Below are 18,625 nucleotides of genomic sequence, written 5' to 3' on the forward strand. Positions count from 1 at the left end.
TTGGAATCACATTGTATTAATGAATTCATGTATAAATGAATTGATATTTTGTGATATTGAATCTTCCTAGCCATTACATGGTTTCTCTCTCACATATTCTAGGAAGCTCTCCAAAGGGGTTAGAGGGAAATAAAAAGAGCTGAGGTGCCTTTTCAATAACTGAGTGGCAATACGTAGTACACATGGGGGTTTGTACACTGCCTCAGTTCCTGAGTTTAACAACTCTGAGATCTAATCCATGTTGATGTTCTGTGCTTGTAGTACACGGAGTTTTGATGGCATACCCTCGGTAAGTTAGTAACGGGTATATACAAAATCTCTGCTGCAATTCTTATTCTGTCCACCCTTTTGCAAGAGACATCTATGGTTCAGTTTACTTAGCAGCCCTTCCATCTTATCTTTTCTTTTTTTAAAGTTTATGTTTTTATGTATGATAGCAGGAGTGTGCATGAGAAGGCAGGAGATGGAGGGGGGGAAAGAAAGAGGAAGAGAGAAAAAGAGAGAAAATGAACCCCGGAATGACTGGTCACATAGCAATCCTTTTCCTCTACTTTTCCATCCTGTCAGGAAACCATGAATGCATGTCCAAGCTGGGATTTGAACCTTGGTTGACCATGTAGGATTCAGTCTCCTCTATACACACAGTGCTTAACCGCTTTGTTAGTGTATCAACTCAACTCTTCCTTCTTATAAAAGATCACCTCTCTTCTCTTAGGGGACCATTTTGCCCCACTCCCAGCTCTGACCGGTTGTTCTAATCCAGGCTGCCAATCACAATGTCATGAGCACAGGATAAGTACAGGTCCTAGGTCAAGCCAATAAGAGTTTCTTCATGGATTTTATCAAATTGGAGTTCCAGGAAGAGATTTATTTTCTAGACTCATGAAGCTAGTGTGTGTGACAAAATGGAACTGAGGTGCAGTAAGAAGCTAAGAGAAAGACGTTTTGGTGGTGGATAGGTGGCTGGTACCATACACATTCTTGCCCTGCTTCATTTTGGTTATATGAGCCAGTAAACCCCTATTTTAGGATCAGCCCCATGGTCTAGTGGTTAAGGTAACTGGATCCCACATGACCAACAGTGCAGTTCGAGTCCCAGACCCAGCAGCTTGAGGAACACACAGAGCAAATGTGCCCAAAATCTCAAAAGGAGGGAGAAATGGAGGAGACAAGATTGCAACATGACCGTGTTCCATGGGGTGGAGGAAACGCTTTATCTCTGTCTTTCTCCTGTAATTGCACATGCCCTTTGGCAATTAAAAAAACAAAAAACTATTTTTTCCGTTCCTTATAACTCAAATCCTGACATCCATCTGTCTTGAATATTTAGATAGGGTCTCATACTTAACTCAGTCAAACCTCACTCATTCTTCATCTACTAATATAATGTCTCTTTCTAAAGTAATTTATATCAGTCATTCCCATTTATTCTTCTAACAATAGGAGGTGTTTATTCTTTTTTTTTTTTTTTTTTTTTTTTTTTGGTGGGTTTTGTTTTAGGGGGTGTATTAAGGGAATGGGTACTGTTCAAAAAGAAATGCCCCACAGATGTTACCATGGCAAAACTGGAAGAGTCTACAATGTTACCCAGCATGCTGTTGGCATTGTTGTGAACAAACAAGTTAAGGGCAAGATTCTTGCCAAGAGAATCAATGTGCATATTGAGCATATTAAACATTCTAAGCGCAGAGATAGCTTCCTAAAATATGTGAAGGAAAATGACCAGAAAAAGAAAGAAGCCAAAGAGAAAGGTACCTGGGTTCAACTAAAGCGCCAGCCTGCTCCACCCAGAGAAGCACACTTTGTGAGAACCAATGGAAAGGAGCCTGAGTTACTGGAACCTATTCCCTATGAATTCATGGCATGATGGGTGTTAAAAATAAACTAATCTGTGGTCTATATATAAAAAAAAAAAGACAGAGAGAGACAGGGACCAGCAGTTAGTGTAATGGCCATGTCGCTGGACTCCCACGTAGTCGACCACAGTTCACATCCCGGACTCGGTGGATTAAAACTCATGCCAGGCGCATGTGCATGCATGCTCAAGATCCCGAGAGAATGGAGAAGGGATTGCTGTGTGGCCATCCCCCCTGGGGGGTGATTTCTCGCTTTCTGTCTCTCTGTCTGTCTGGCGAGCCCACGCACCCTATAGCGAAAACCTCTCCAAAAAAAAGAGAGACAGAGACAGAAAGCGAGAAATCATCCCCTAGAGGAGATGGCCACACCGCAAACCCTTCTCCATTCTCCTCTCGGGATCTTGGGCACACACGCACACGGCATGAGCTTAAGCCACTGGGTCCGGGACTCGAACTGCGGTCCACTACATGGGAGTCCAGCGACATAGCCATTATGCTAACTGCTGGTCCCAAGAAGTGTTTATTGACATCTGCTATAAACCAGGCATTGAAGATACAGTAATGACTAAGCTTTCCAGTGAATATGATTAAAATATATGCCTCAGCAAAGTCAATGTCAGGTTATGGATATTTGGATCATGAGTAGTCACACCATTACTTAAATTTCATTTTATTCTCACTAAATGCTGTAAGGAAGCTCAGAGAGGATCAGGAATTATTCCAAGTTACTAGAGCTAATACATAGTGGAACCCAAACTCGAACCTCGGTTTTTTGACTTAACCAGAGTTGTTTTAATTACTCTGTGCTGCTTAAACTGAGAAAATAAGCTTCATAGGCTTACAAATAAAAAACAAAGAACTCCCAATTCTCACTTTACACCAGATTCTATTAATAATTTTCTACCAAGCCGCAGGCCTGAGGCATGGGTGGTTACTAAACTTTAATAGTTAAACCCTAACAGAACCAGGTCATTAAGTAGCAGAGAAACCAGCTTCTCAGCATGGAGACTTTTTTTTTTTAAGGTTTGCTTGCAGTGTGCACAAGGCACCGTGGGAGTTGTAGTCTCGGGGCTCGGAGCCGGCCGGGCGCTGACTCACGGGGACACTCAGCAGGGAGCCGACTGCTCTCCGCGCGGCGATTGGCTGGGAGCCCTCGGGCCCGCCCCGCGGCGCAGTCGTGCGTCGCTAGTGAAGGCTGCACAGGGGCCGGGCGGGTGTGAGCGCAGTCCTGTTCCCGGTACAGTGGTCGGTGATACAGCGGAGCGGCCATGGCAGAACCGCAGCCCGAGCCCTGCGGCCTCACTGACGAGGCCGCCTTCAGTTGCTGCTGCGACGCGGACCCCAGCACCAAGGTGGGCGCAGAACTCGTTCTCGCGTCAGGGCCCCGCCCTGTGGCCCCCGCCCCGGGACTCAGCCCGGCCTGACCCCATCCTGCTGCCGCTGCAGAGTCAGCGGCCTTGGGAGGACTGGAGAGGCTGGGAAGAGGGTCAGTGGTGTCCGGGCGGGAATGTGTGAGTACCTGGAAGAATGGTGGGGATCCATTTCTTCTGGTGTTTCCAAGATTGCGACCCTATTTGCACGGACTTATTTTTGGGACGGTAACTGGACGCCAAGCCAGCCCAGAGTCGGGTTCCTTATCTGTGGGTGTGCGTGTTCCCCTGGTCAATGGTCATGGCCCGTAGGAAAGGCAGTTTTCGGACTCCCAGTGGTCCCAATCCATGCCGGTCCCTCAGCCGCGATCGTTCTTCCTAACTGCCATGATTCTAAGTTTAACTCCTCCAAACTTATTTGGTCTCTCCAAGTTTAGCTGCACCCAGTATTTTGCTTTTGCTTGTCTGTTGCTGTTGCACACGGCCACATACCTGCCCTCCTTATGCGTGCTTCGTGGCCCAGCAGAGACTGCAAAATTAAGAACTTAGATCTGGAAGGAATCCTAGAAATTCCTTCTCTAACCCTCTCGTTTTACAGCTGTGGCCCAGTAAGAAATGACCTGTTGCATACAGAGGCTTTCATTTGTACGAAATATAAGTAAGGCTTTTCACTTAAGGTGTCTGTACTGAGTCAGCTTAAAGTCACTCAGGTGTGGTGCCTCTTTCATTGTCAAGATTAGACACAGCAACTGCTGGGGGAGTTTATTCCAGTGGAGTCATCAGTGTCAGTAAACGCCCTTGGTATTCATTCATTTCTATCATCTGTAAATTCTTTTTAAGATTGAACATGTGTTTTCTGCAGCCTTCCGAGAGGGGCACGTAGATGGTCTATGGCTTCCATCCCTGCTTGCTCTCTGACTTCAAGATGGGCAGACATGGTTAATTGCTAAAGCCTCTAACACCTGGTACTTTGTTTAGGAAAAATGTTAGTTCTTGCAAAATTGAAGCGGAGGTCACATTTCCCTGACTTGTATAACCTTTAATATTAGAACCTCATTATTAGATGTCATGTAAATCGAGTCATTCAATGTAAGTTAATAACCTAAATAACTTGGGGTTTTATGTACTGGGCCTTTTCAAACAAATGTTTCCAGGGAGATCTTTATAAACTATATATATATATTTTTTTTTTTGAGAGGTTTTTGCTATAGGGCGCATGCGCTCGCCAGAAAGACAGAGACAGAGAGACAGAGAGCTAGAAATCACCCCCCAAGTGGGGGATGGCCACGCCGCAATCCCTTCTCCTCCATTCTCCTCTCAGGATCTTGGGCACGTACGCATACGCGCACGCACACGGCGTGAGTTTAAGCCACCAGGTCCAGGACTCAAACCGTGGTTGACTACATAGGAGTCCAGCGACATAGTCATTATGCTAACTGCTGGTCCCTATAAACTATTTTAAATGGGCTTTCTTGTGTCTTGATTTATACTCCATATGATCTAAATTTCTACTGATGATTTGGAGTTACCTTTTTTTGAGATTAGTGATTTTTGGCTCTAGAAATACTGCATGAAAACATAAAATGGAATACATAGTAATAGGTAGTATTGATAGATATTGAACATGCCAGGCCTTAGCTGGCTGTTTTACACATCGTGCTTAATCCTCATAGCAACCCTCTGAAAAAGATATAAATATCATCTCCATTTTACAAATAAGGAGATTTGGACACAGGTGTTGAGTGATTTACGAGGGAGGAGTCCACACTCCCAACCTCCACCCTGTTCTGCTTCTGGGTACCGACTCTAGTAATTTTAGAACTTGCCATGAAAGGAAAAATGTAAAAACTTCCATAAATAAAATTTAGCTTGATTGCTGACTGCCCAGTGTATGTAAAGACCATTGGTGGGTACTAATTCAGGTGCTCCAAGTTTAACTCACTGGTATTTTGCTTTTACTTGTTTATTGCTGTTGCTCATGGCCACATATCTACCTTCCTTATGCGTGGGGGGGCCCCAGGAGATAAATAAGATGGGGTCTCCTCCCTTCACCAGACATACACCAACTCTAACGTAGGATGATTTGGGATTAATGTGCCGTTGTAATTATAAAGCTCCCTGGGTGCACAGGGGAGGTAAATGTTTTCAAAGGTAGCCTCAGTGGTATGTATACACAAGATATTTGGAGACCAAAACCTGCATGGAATCTTTACTTACATCATTGGCTCCAGTGTTCTTGGCTGTGCACCTGGGCCGAGTTTGTAAAACCAGCATCAAGATATTTTAATTGCTATGTAGATAAAATAAGATCAAATGTGTTAATGTTCTCTATGCCTTCCCCTACCCCCCATGGGTGATTTCTCACTTTCCCTCTGTCTCTCTTTGGTGAGTGCACACACCATATGGCAAAAAAAAATAAAGAAAAAGAAAAACCACACTGGGCACATGTTCATGCATGCTCCAAATTCAGACAGGATGGAGAAATGGAGGAAAAGGGATTGTGGTGTGACCATGCCCCATTGGGAGATGCTTTCTCTCTCTCCCTCTCTCTTTGTCTCTCTCTGGCAAGTGTACACACTCTGACAGATTAAACACACACACACACATTTCTTACATATGTGTTTATTTTGTTTGTATGAGAAATGAAAGGCCTCATGTTACTGATGGCTTTTAGAACTTGCCTCTTTTTTGTGTGTTGTAAGAGTAGTTTTGCATGCATGTTTACAAATATCTCAAGTAATTTTTTAATTAAAATTTTTTTCTTTATGCCTGCTATTTCTGACTCCCTTATCTGTAGGGTATATATACTTGAAGAATGTTGGTGAGGTACAAAGTGGGGAGGAAACCAATTTAGATAAGAAAGAATAAATATAAAGGGAGTGGCAGAATCACTTTCTGAAACAATTTTCATTTTCCTTGTCACATTCTGAGATAAATTTTAAATCAGAGAAGTAATACTAGAAGGAGGAAGATAGTAAAGAAAAAAACATATGCCATCATATTGCACATAAACCTGGTGTTCCACTTGCTACCCAGTAGAACAGTTGTAATCCCCTCAGGATACTCTGAAAGCAGTTGAAGGCTTATTGAATTTATTTTTCTTTATTTGTGATGTAGTGTACGTGTACGTGAAAGGATGTGAGTGAGAGATGAGTACCTTCCACAGAGTCTAATCACACTGGGACCCCCTTCCTCTAGTCCTGGCTCGTTGAACTAGGTACTCACACATGTGCCTGGCACGTTTTGAGCCGACTGGACTGGGGATTTGAACCACAGTTGCCATGTGGGATAAGGCTTCTCTTGACAGCACATTATTCCTGTGTCACAGAGCCAGCCTATAAAGCTGATTTTTAAAAGAAAACCCAAAACTTGATTTGTGTTTATTTTATGAGAGATATGACATCTGAGGATAAAGAATTAACCAACCCTCTTCCCTTTTAACAGAATTTGACTCTTGGTCAAGTCTAGCTATTTCCCAGGAAGCACTGTTAAAAAAATTATATATGATTGGTAAATTATATCTAGAGAGAGGAATTGTGAATACCTTATTGGAAGCCAGAGCTGCAGTTACTCTTAAAGCTGCCCTCTGTGTGTGGAGATTCTGGAAGCTCTGGCTACTAGAGATACTGGCTTCTATAGTGCATTGGAGCTTCTACACTAGGGTGATTCCCTCTCCTACCCTATGTGGATTTTCTCCCTGCACCCGAGCTGGGTAGACTCCTGTTAGAGCTCTTGCAGATGAGGAACACTCAACAATGCTGTGTGGGCAAGCTGTGTTTTACTAACTGATATACTCTTGAGTAAACTGATTTTTGCTGTAGGGCATATGTACTTGCTAGAGAGAGAGAAAGTGAGAAATCACTCCCCTGGGGGGATAGCCATACTGCAATCCTTTCACCTTCATTCTCTCAGGATTTTAGGTAAGTATACACATGGGCCCCATCTCAGTTTTAAGCCACTGGGTCTGGGACTTGAACCGCAGTCTACCGTGTGGGAGTCCAGTACCTTAGCCACTAAGCCACCTGGTGGCCCCTATGTTATATTTGTTTTAGGAGGCCAAATGGACCAAGATAAGCCATAGAGGTTTCTTTTTTTTTTTAAGAATTATTTAACTTTATTTATATATTTATTTAAATTTGACTAGATAGGGACAGAGTGAGAAAGGGAAAGTGAGAAAGCAAGTGACAGGGTCCAGGACTGGAACTGCAGTCAGCCACATGGGAGTCCAATGCCCTTAACCACCACACCACCCCAAGATTTTTTTTTTTTCCCTGATCAGTTACTTAGTTAGGTTCTTGGCAAAAAACTTAGAACACCAATTTGCGAGGATCAGTTCCATTTGTAAGGGCAAACATGGATCGCAGGTAGCCCTGGAACAGAGGAACAGCTTTGATTTTTGGTAAAATTTACAAGTCCACAGCTTTCTGATCATCATTGCACTGCTCTGAAATCTCGTATTCTCCTTCTCTGTGTCAAAGATCTCACCTTCCTGGTGTCTGGGCTTCCACAGTTTCTTTTTCTTGAAGTAAGCATCGGTGAGGTGCTTTGGGATTTTTACTTTGCTAATATCAATTTTTGTGGAGGTGGCAATGACAAATTTCTGGTGTGTTCTATGCAGTGGAACTCGATTGAGAACCAGCGGTCCAGTTACAGTAGCAAGCCACCGCTCAGCCGCTTCAGGAAAACCACTCTCTTGCCTCTGTGGTGTCCAGGGAGGATGACCAGATGGTCCCGGGAATGACGCTGGCTCGCAGCTCTCTCACAGGCTGACTGAAGGGTTTTTTTTTGCCGTGGCTCAACAGCTTTCGAGGCACATCTTCAGTAGGATAGTACCCAGGCACTTTGCGCAGTTTAACCACCTTGGTACCACCATTCTTGTCTCCACCAACCGGTTTTGTGACAGTCGCAGGAACCTTCTCCTTTTCTTTTCAATTCTGGATTTAGTGGCCGAGTATTTCCTCTTGTACATGTCCTTCCTGGAACACAGGGCAGACCGGGAGTATCTGCCGATGCCCTGGACTAGGACAGGATTTTGGCTGCAATGGGGCTTCCCCTTCTTGGGCTTTTTAGCTTGAGGTCACCCTCTTTAACCTTGTCACTAGCATCAGCTGTGGCAAGGTGCTGGACTCCCACATGGCCACACCACACACCACAGCCTTCTTGGCTTCAGGTTTCTTCTCCTTAGTATCCTGCTTTGCAGCTTTTTTACCTGCCATCTCGTCTAGTGGGAAAGAGAACTCTCAACCCCAAGATTTTGACATCGAGTAAGATACAATCTTTCTCGAAATTCCTTTATAACAGTTCAAGAGAAATAAGCGTCTTCATTGCTAGAAGAGACTTCGAGATTTTCCAGATAGAAAATACAAAGTCAAGCCACTTTTTGTCATTGTCGTGACTTTTTGTCAAATTTTATTTATCATAAAAGTATTAGATGTAGTAACCACCAAACACACTCGCGTCCCATTGTTGGAAACAGTTGTATAAAATCCGTTTGGAAACTTCGCTTCTGAGAAGATGGAGTAGACATACCTTTTCCTATTCCTCCTCTAAATACAACTAGAAACTGGACGTGATGTATAAAACAAACAGGAAGGCTCTGCAAAGTGGTGCAAAGAAGGCAGGCTGGCCAGGGACCTCAAGACCTAGGAGCAACACAGTGGTGACTTTCCTGACTCTTCTTTTTGCCTCATGAGGTGCCCAACCTCCAGGGTGTTGCTAGGGAAGGCTGAGCAGAGGGCCAGGACTTTTTATTTTGCCAGACTTTTTACGTTGCCTAATCAGTGGAGACACATAGGAAACAAAATGCCACCCCCAACCTGGAAGCAGAAGTATTTTAAGACAATTATAAATGGGAGAGAGTACAGGAATATAGAGAAATAAGATTTCTACACTTCACTCAAACTGGTAAGATGATGACACGATGACACGTGACTGTGTGTGTGTGTGTGTGTGTGTGTGTATGGTAACACCTATAGACACCACCCAAGTTGTTTTGTTTTTCTTTTTTTCAAAAGCTATACAGAAGTGGGGCCAGCAGGTGGCATGGTAGTTAAAGATGCTGGACTCCCACATGGCCAACTGCAGTTCAAGCCTCAGACCTGGCTTCTTGCTTTCTCTTTCTCTCTCTGGTCAGATTAAAAATAATAATAATAACAAATGGAATAAAATAAATAATTTTAAAAAAACTATATAGAGATAGATGAAAAAACACTACAGCTAAATCAAAATGAAATTAAATAAAAAATGTTTGAGGGAGTGCCAGCAGGTGGTGTGGTGGTTAAGGTGTTGAACTCCCACATGGCTGACAGTGCATGGGTGCATGTGTGCCCAAAATCCCAGGAGAGAACGGAGAAGGGATTGTGGCATAGCCATCCTCCCTTGGGGTGCTTTCTCACCGTCCCTCTCCCTGTCTCTCTTTCTCTATTTGGCGAGTGCACACACCATATGGCAAAAATGTAAAAATAAATAAATAAACAAATAAATAAATTTAAGTGACTGACAGGTAGGGGACAGAAGGAAAGGGAAAAAAAAGAGTAAAAGTGAAGAGCTCTAACATTATTTTTATTTATTTATTTAGCTTTTTGTCATAAGGTGCATGTAGTTGCCAGAGAGGGACAGAGAGGAAAGTGAGAAATCACCTCCCATAGGGGTTGGCCACACCACAGTCCTTTTCCCATTCTCTGGAGATTTGGAGCACGCACACATACCCAGAGTAATTTTCAAGTCATAGGGTCTGGGACTCAAACTATGGTCAGCCATATGGGAGTCCAGTGCCTTAGCCACCATGCCAAGCTGCTGGCTCCAAGCCCTAACTTTTTATTTATTTGTTTTATTTTTTAAGGTTTTTACTAGAGTGTGTGTGTATTTTCCGGGAGAAACAGAGACAGTGAGAGGGAAAGTGAGAAATCACCTCTCAAGGAATAGGGCCACACTATAATCCTTCTCCTCCATTCTTCTCCTGGGATTCTGGGCATGCTTATGAGCCCAGTGTGATTTTCAAACCACCAGGTCCAGGACTCGAACCACAATCAGCTATGTGGGAGTCAGCACCTTAACCACCACACCACCTGCTGGCCACAGCCCTAACATTTAATATTTTTATTAAATGTAAATATATCAATTAAAGGACAAAGATTGACAGAATGGATTAAAATACATGCCCTGGCTATATATGCTATCTACACGAAACTCACTTCAAATACAATGATAGAAGCAAGTTAAAAGTAAAAGGATGGAGAAAGATATGCCATGCTGACATAACCAAAAGAAAACAAAAGTGGTTCTATTAATATCACATAAAGTAGACTTTAGAGCACAGAAAATGACCAGAGGTGGAAAAGTATGTAATGAACAAAAGGTCATTGACCAAGATGATATGGCAACTCTAAATATTTATGTACCAAGTAACAGAACTACAAAAACATGCAAAGCAAAAACTGAACAGGAGAATTAGACAACTTCACAACTAGAGTTGGAGACTTAGGTACTCTTCTTTCAACAATTGATAGAAAACAAAAAGTTAGGAAGGATGTAGAACTCAACACTATCAACAAACAAAAGTGAATCAATATGTATAGAACACTCCACCTAACAGCGGAATCCCCCTAGTGTGCTCAGAACACATACCAAGGTAGACCATGCCCTAGGCCAAATTTCAGCAAATTTAAAAGGCTTGAATTACATTGTGTTCTCTAACCATGATAAAAGTGAACCAGAAATCAGTAGCAGAAACATCATAGGAAAATCTCCACACACTGGGAAATCAAACAACTTCTAAATAAATAATCCATGAATGAAAGAGAAATCTCAAGGGAAAAATTTTAAAATACATCGAACTGAATGAAAATAAAGTCTCAACTAAAGCATTGCTAAGAGGGAATTTTTAGCACTGAATCCATACTTGAGAAAAGAGGAAAAGTCTTAAATCAATAATTTAAGCCCCTTCTTGAGAACCTAGAAAAAGAAGAGCAAAGTAAACCCAAACAAAGCAAACAGGAGGAAATAAAGGAGCAGAAATCAATTAAATTGAAAAGAAAAGCAATGGAATTGAGCTGCTGTTTTGAAAAGAGCAGTAGAATGAATTAACCTGTCTCAAGACTGACCTTTTTTTTTTTTTTTTTTTTTAAAGGCACAAACTACTGATAGGAATGAAATAGCAGATAGCACTGATGTGGAACAACCCAAGTGTGACAATTGCCTAACTTTCTGTTCTGATGTAGAGAAACTTGTGCATAACCTTGCAGCAGCCCAGGGCTGGATGAATAGAAAGCTGCCTATGCTTTCTGTTCTCCAGCATGCAGAAACTGACCCTCCCCTGAACTGTTGAGCACCCTGAGGCCTTGAGCTCCCTGCTTCTCTGCCTGCTCTGTATTAGGGCAGACATGGACCCCCTACCCTGATAGGACACTCCAAGCATGCTTAAACCGCCCCTTCCCAATTCACCCATAAAAGACTGTCCAACTTTCAGCCGGGGCTGGAGACTCAGAGTGTTAACTCCTCCGTGCCCACTGCTGTAGTGAAAGAGTTCTCCTTTTTCTCTCCAGAGCGCTGTGCTTTTGTCCCTCAGCATCTGTTTTTCCGCAAGAGCACTACAAACCTTGCATGTACAGAAAGATGAAGGTATACAAAAAACAACTTTGTGTACATGAATTTAACTACTTACACGAAGTGGATCAGTTCCTTGAAAAATGACCATAATTCACCCAATATGGACTAAATAATTTGATAGCCATATAATTTAAGGACATTTAATTCATAAAAGGATGTCTCCATACCCACGTGACTTCACCGGAGAATTCTACCAGATATTAATGAAGAATTAACATTAATTATACATGATCTCTTTCAGAAAAGTAAAGCAGGGACCAGCAGTTGGCATAATGACTATGTCGCTGGACTTTCTCATAGTCAACTGCAGTTCGAGTCCCAGACCTGGTGGCTTAAACTCACAACAGGCACATATGCGTGCGTGCCCCAGATACTGAGAAGAGAGTGGAGGAGAAGGGATTGCAGCCTGGCCATTTCCCCTTGGGCGGGGGTGGGGTGGGATTTCTCACTTTCTGTCTCTCTGTCTCTGTCTTTTTTTGCCCTATAGCAAAAACCTCTCCAAAAAAAAAAAAAAAATGGTGAAGCAGAGGGAACATTTCCCAGTTCATTTTATAAAGCTACTATTATTCTGATACCAAAACCAGATGAAGACAGACAATAAAAGGAAACTACAGAAAACTATATATTCTCACTCCATTTAATATGCCTTTTAAAATATATATTTTAGAATTATTATTTATTATTTTTTAATTTGACCAGAAAAAAGATATAAAGTGAAAAAGTAAGCTGCCAGGTCCAGGACTCAAACTGCAGTTTTCTATGTAAGAGTCCAGCATCTTAACCACCAATGCCACCTGCCAGCCCCACTATTTAATATACTTGTAAGCAGCATTTTCAGTTTATTCCTAGTATTGTTATGCCTTCATCATACTATCACTATTATTTTGTTAGAGACAGTTTCACAAGGTGGTTGAAGGCGAGAATTTTGAAACCCATTGCCTGGACTGGAATCTTTTTCGTTATCCTGTCACCAGTACAGTAGGAATGATCATAATATATACTGCAGGGTTGTTATGAAGATCACAGGAATTAGATTCAACAGTATTTGGCTCGTAGTTATCCTGTAAGTGTTGGTGATGAATGACTTTGTATTTATATTTTTGTTAGAGTTTCTAATTATATCCTTAGGTGGATTTTTAGAAGGGGAAGATCTAGGTGAAAGAGTATGAATTCTGAAAGACAACTGAGATCCAAATTGCCTTCCAGAAAGAACATAGAATAGGCACAGGATAGGGTAGTTTAAGTAGGTAGGGTTGTCTAACTTCTTTGGCAAGTTCTGCACACTGTATTTATAGCAAATAGATATAGGAATTTACACATACATATATATGCACCTAAGGCACATGGATTTGATTATAGCCTTTTATGGACCGAATGGAAGTGAGGACAAACTGATTTGCAGTTTAATACTGATGCTGGTACTGGAGAGAGATTGAAGAGGTGAGATGTGAATGTGACCAATGTATTATTGGTGGAGTCATGGTGAACTGGGTCTCTACAGAACAGATTTAGAAGTAGTTTTTAGATTTTGTACTTTTTTTCTAAATTAAAGCAGAGACCAATAATTTTTATTGAGAATGGTTGGAAATATATTATCTCACAGTTCTGTGAGTTACAAATCTAAAATGGGTCCCATTGATGATGGCTGCATTCCTTACTGGAGGCTCTGGAGAAGAATCGCTTCCCATCCATGTTGCTCCCTGAATTCGTCTCTGAGTTGTAGGCTGGAGGTCCCAATTTCCTTGCTATCAGCTGGGGCGGCAGTGGGTGGGGACATTCACCTTTACCTCCTTGCACATGTGGCCTTACGTAGCTGAGGCAGCAGCTGCAGGTCAACTCCTCAGCATCTCTGACTTCCTTACTGCCACACCTCTCTTCTGCCTTCTTTGCCAAAGAGAAGCTTCTCTGTCTCTTTTGTTTTCAAGGTCTCATGCGATTACATTGAAGTCACCTAGGTAATCCAAGTTAATCTCCCTATGAAGGGACTTCAGAAAGTTCAAGAAAAAAGGAGTTAAAATATGAGTTTATTTTGGAGGAAAAAGTTGAAATCCATTGTGTATTCATTTATTGTAGATCAGTTTTAATAGGATAAGGCAGTTTTTAGGCTAGTTTTCTTTTTTTTTTTTAATAAGAATTTTAATGGTTAAAGGAATACACTTGGTTACTATTCAGCAAAATAGAAAAACACCATTTCCTAATGATGCAGAATAAATAAAGTATGTTTATGCGCTATAAGTTGCAGGAAGAGATAGCAATGTGGCTGCAGGGGCGTGTTGAGTTTGCAGGTCTGTTTGGTCAAGTCCATGGGTGTAACAGTGGGAAGCTGTTGGGAAGCAACGGCAAGGTTCACAGACTCATGGTCTAGAAGGTACCCCTGGTAAAAGGAGACCTCAGCCTAGAAGAAGCCTTCAGACAATATAATCACTGAGAAAGCATCGGCTTCTCATCTATAATATGGGGCTATTAATACCTCTACATAGTAATATCTGTAAGTTATTGCACCTAATGAAGTCAAAAGCAAAAGTATTATTAATGCTGTTAATAATCTTAACCTTATGAATGTTTATATACTCTACCCTTCTCTTCAGTTAAACCTTCTGTGTCCTTATGTGTAAACCGAACAATTTCAGAAGTTAGAGGTGGTCATCTTTTACCTGTTTAGTTATTTAAGAGTCTGAGACTTTATGAGTAACTCCTTGCTGACTTACACAGTTACCAGTGAACGGTCTGTGAAGGTGTTTGTGCATTTATTCAACAAGTATTAGAGTAATCAAACTGGGGCTGGCATGGCAGGTGGTGTGATGGTTAAGGTCCTGGACTCCCCACAGGACTGACTATAGTTCAAATCCCAGACCTGGCAGCTTGTTTTCTCACTTTCTTTCTCTCTCTCTGTCTCTGTCTGGTCCAATGAAAAATAATAATATAATAAATAAAATTAAATAAATAATTATTTTTTAAAAAATAAATAAAGTGATCAAACTGTTTGTAACTTCTGTATCCTAGTTTGGGTGGCCCCAAAGCAGATTAGAGAGGAGAGTGGTTTTAAGTGGCTATCTGGGAGGTGAGCACAGAAAGCTCTCTGGTTAAGGGAGGCCTGTGGTAGGCATATACAAGTGGACCACTGGGTATCTGGGGTTCAGTCCTACTGGGAGGCCCCAGGGACTTTGTGGAGCATGGCTTAGAATTGTCCCAGAAAGCAGCGCCAGCAGGGGACATGGTTAAGGCACTAGATCCCACATGACTGACTGCATGGTTTGAGTGCTAGACCCAGCGGCTTGAAAATCATGCTGGGTATTGTGCATGCATGCCCAAGATCTCTAAAGGAGAAGGCATTGCCTCATGGCCATCCCCCCCAAGGGTGATTTCTCACTTTCCCTTTCTCCTGTCTTTCTCTGGTTCCAGCACACACCCTGTAGCAAATAATAATAATAAACAATTGTCCCCCGAAGTGGCAAGGAAGCCAGGTTTCCCACCTATCATTTGTTGAGGGTCATCCCTGTGGTGTAAACTCCCTGGCACTTTGGACTGGCCCACACAGGGGTCAGCAACCAGAAAAACGCCACTGGGCAGAGTCGTAGGCAGTTTTCAGTGGTAGGTTTAGAAACTGTTTCCAGGTGATTCTCATTGGCAAGCTGAGGGGACTTTGCGTGTGTGTGTTAAATGGTGGACTGTCTGTCATGTTAAAGAAAGTATAGTTAGGGGAACCAGCAGTTAGCGTAATGGCTATGTCGCTGGACTCCCACGTAGTCGACTGCAGTTCGTGTCCCGGACCCGGTGGCTTAAAACTCACGCCGGGCGCGTGTGCGTGCGTGCCCAAGATCCCGAGAGGAGAATGGAGGAGAAGGGATTGCAGCGTGACCATCCCCCCTGGGGGGTGATTTCTCGCTTTCTGTCTCTATGTCTTTCTCTGTCTGCCTGGTGAGTGCACGTGCCCTATAGTGAAAATCTCTCTTAAAAAAAAAAAAAAAAAAAAAAAAAGAAAGTATAGTTAGGGCCCCGCAGGTGGTGTAGTGGTTCTGGTCTAGACTCCCACATGTCCTAGTCTCAGATCCAATGGCTTGAAACTCCCACTGGTACCTGTGTGTGCTTGCCCACCATCCCAAGAGGAGAATAGAGAGGGGATTGTGGCATGTCCATTCCCCCTGGGGGGGTTCTCATTTTTCCCTCTATCTGTCCAGAGAGTATGCATGCCCGATAGCAAAAATATGTCTCTATAAAAGAAAAAAGGGAACGCACAGTTAGTGCCGGTCATAAGTGATGAAAGTTAGAGGTGGTTAACGTGTACTGTTTCTCTTTAGGATTTTTTGCTGCAGCAGACCATGCTGAGAATTAAGGATCCTAAGAAGTCTTTGGATTTTTATACTCGAGTTCTTGGAATGACGTAAGAAAAGTATTACTGGCATCTTGCTGTTTGAATACCTAGCTTTGCCCATACAGGGAATGCTTTCAGACCTGTTTGAAAAAGTAGTGTTTCTTTCAGAAGTGATACAAGTTCTTCTGGCCAGAAGTCTGTGACTAAGCCTGACTGGGTAGGGTGTCTATTAAATTCCTTTCTTTCTTTTTCCCAGTCAGGATCACTGGGCAACAAAATACACAAATACTTGCATCTCCTCCAACCTCTTTTCTCTCCAAGAACCGCCCCTAAATCCTTAGTATGTTCAGATACTTTAGATGTCCTAACTGCTTTAGACATATTCCTCAGAAAATGAGTGGGCTTACTCAAGACTGGCCATCTACTCCATTTTTATAACCTTTGCTGAACAGGTTATATCTACTGGTCTTAAAAACCTTAAAGCATATTTGTTTGTTTGTTTATCTCCAATTTTATTGAGGTATAATAGACAAATTGATTTGTTTCACTAAATAACATGAGCTTTTGTCTTTTTTTTTTTTTGGAGAGGTTTTTGCTAGAGGGCGCGTGTGCTCACCAGAGAGACAGAGACACAGAAAGCGAGAAATCATCCCCCAGGGGGGATGGCCACGCTGCAGTCCCTTCTCCTCCATTCTCCTCCCGGGATCCCACATGTGCCCAGCGTGAGATTAAGCCACTGGGTCGAAGACTTGAACTGCGGTCGACTACATGGGAGTCCAGCAACATAGCCATTACGCTAACTGCTGGTCCCAGCTTTTGTCTATTTTGGATCATATAGGTACATGAAGAATAAAACTAAATGATTCTTAATTTACTGCCTAGATAACCTGCACTAATGTTGAGAGCAAAATTCTAGTAATATAGTATATATTTATGTTTAGAAAATTTAACTAGTTCAGAAAAATGCAAAGTGAAAAGTGATTGGCTGGCAGGTGGCATGGTGGTTGAGGTACTAGACTCCCACATGGCCGACTGCTGTTCAAATCCCAGACCTGGCGGCTTTCTCTTTCTTTCTCTCTCTCTGTCTGTCTCTGGTGAGTGCATGTACCCTATAGCAAATTGAAAATAATAATACTAATACTACTACTAATAATAAATAAAAATTTTTTTAAAAAAAAAGTGATAGCTTCTCTTCCATCCTCTATTTCTCCCCAAAGGTCTCTGCTGTTAACAATTTCTTGTGATTCTTTCCAGGAATATATGAAGGACAGAATGAAAACAAAGTTATTGAAAACTTCATATTTGTTAGAAACTTGACTCGTTATTCCATTCAGTCCTCACAGTAGGCTTAGGAGGTAGCTTATATCCCCATACACGTGAAGAAACTAAAGCTTAAAGGGAGTAAGTTACTGGTCTCAAATCCCACTTGGCAGAGACAGATTTTGAATTCATGTCTGATTGACTTGGTGATTTTGTTTTAAAGAGCCCAAAAATAGGGACCAACAGATGGCATAATGGTTACATTGTTGGACTCTCACATGGCTCACTGTGGTTCAAGTCCTAGACTTGAAGGCTTAAAACTCATGTTGGGCATATGTGCGTGCATGCCCAAAATCCCAGGAGGAAAATGGAAAAGGGATTGTGGCATGGCCATCCCCCTGGGGAGTGATTTCTTGCTTTCTGTCCCTCTCTGTCTTTCCAGAGAGTATACATACCCTATAGAAAAATTTTCTTTTATAAAATAAAACAAGACAGAGTACTGCTTAACAATGAACTGGAAGATTAGTACTAACAAAAGCAAATTTCAGTAGGTTCGTTTGCCTCAAATCCCATCTGATTGGTCTGTTTGGCTTCTACAGTCTTTAGTAGGTACAGAGATAATTGTTCATGGTAGAAGTATTTGAAATGTTTGATACTTTATTACAAACACATTAGAAAAAGTCTTATTTAGGACCAGCAGTTGGAGTAATGACTATGTCGCTGGACTCCCATATAGTTGACTGAGGTTCGAGTCCCAGACCCGGTGGTTTAAACTTATGTCGGGCACATGTGCATGCGTGGCCAAGATCCTGAGAGGAGAATGGAGTAGAAGGGATTGCGGCATGGCCTGGGGTGATTTCTCGCTTTCTGTCTCTCTGTCTCTCTCTGTCTTTCTGATAGTGTACCAAAGCATATTACACAGCACTTATAATTAAATAAAAGATTTGGAGCAGAACTCTGCAAACTTTCCTGTTTGCTGTGCTTCAGCCATTTGATCCCTTTGATTATATACAAGGTCATCTGTGAGCATTTAATCCTCAATTATCAAAACATAATTAATTGTATTATGTACATCCTCATTCTTATTCCTTGCCAAATAATCCTACCTGCTTTAAGCTCACTTCATAGCCAATAACATCAACCGTCTTCTATAAAACTTCAGGATTCCTTCACTCTTCCTGTCTTACCAGGCTCTCCTTTTCCACTCTCTTTCCCTCCTA

General features: G+C 42.1%; 1 protein-coding gene across 1 annotated transcript in view; it reads left to right on the forward strand.

Moving 5' to 3' along the window:
* The first annotated feature begins 3,025 nt into the window (after positions 1–3,025).
* GLO1 (glyoxalase I) overlaps positions 3,026–18,625 on the forward strand; it is a 24,434-nt gene continuing 8,834 nt past the window's right edge. Inside the window, exons 1-2 of the mRNA XM_006148618.3 lie at positions 3,026–3,208; positions 16,132–16,214. Coding sequence (XP_006148680.1) covers positions 3,125–3,208; positions 16,132–16,214 — 167 coding nt within the window. The 5' untranslated portion in view covers positions 3,026–3,124. The remainder of the gene's footprint in view (positions 3,209–16,131; positions 16,215–18,625) is intronic.

The sequence above is a fragment of the Tupaia chinensis genome, unplaced genomic scaffold (genome assembly GCF_000334495.1).
Source record: "Tupaia chinensis unplaced genomic scaffold, TupChi_1.0 Scaffold000238_1, whole genome shotgun sequence".
In the NCBI taxonomy this organism is placed as follows: domain Eukaryota; kingdom Metazoa; phylum Chordata; class Mammalia; order Scandentia; family Tupaiidae; genus Tupaia; species Tupaia belangeri.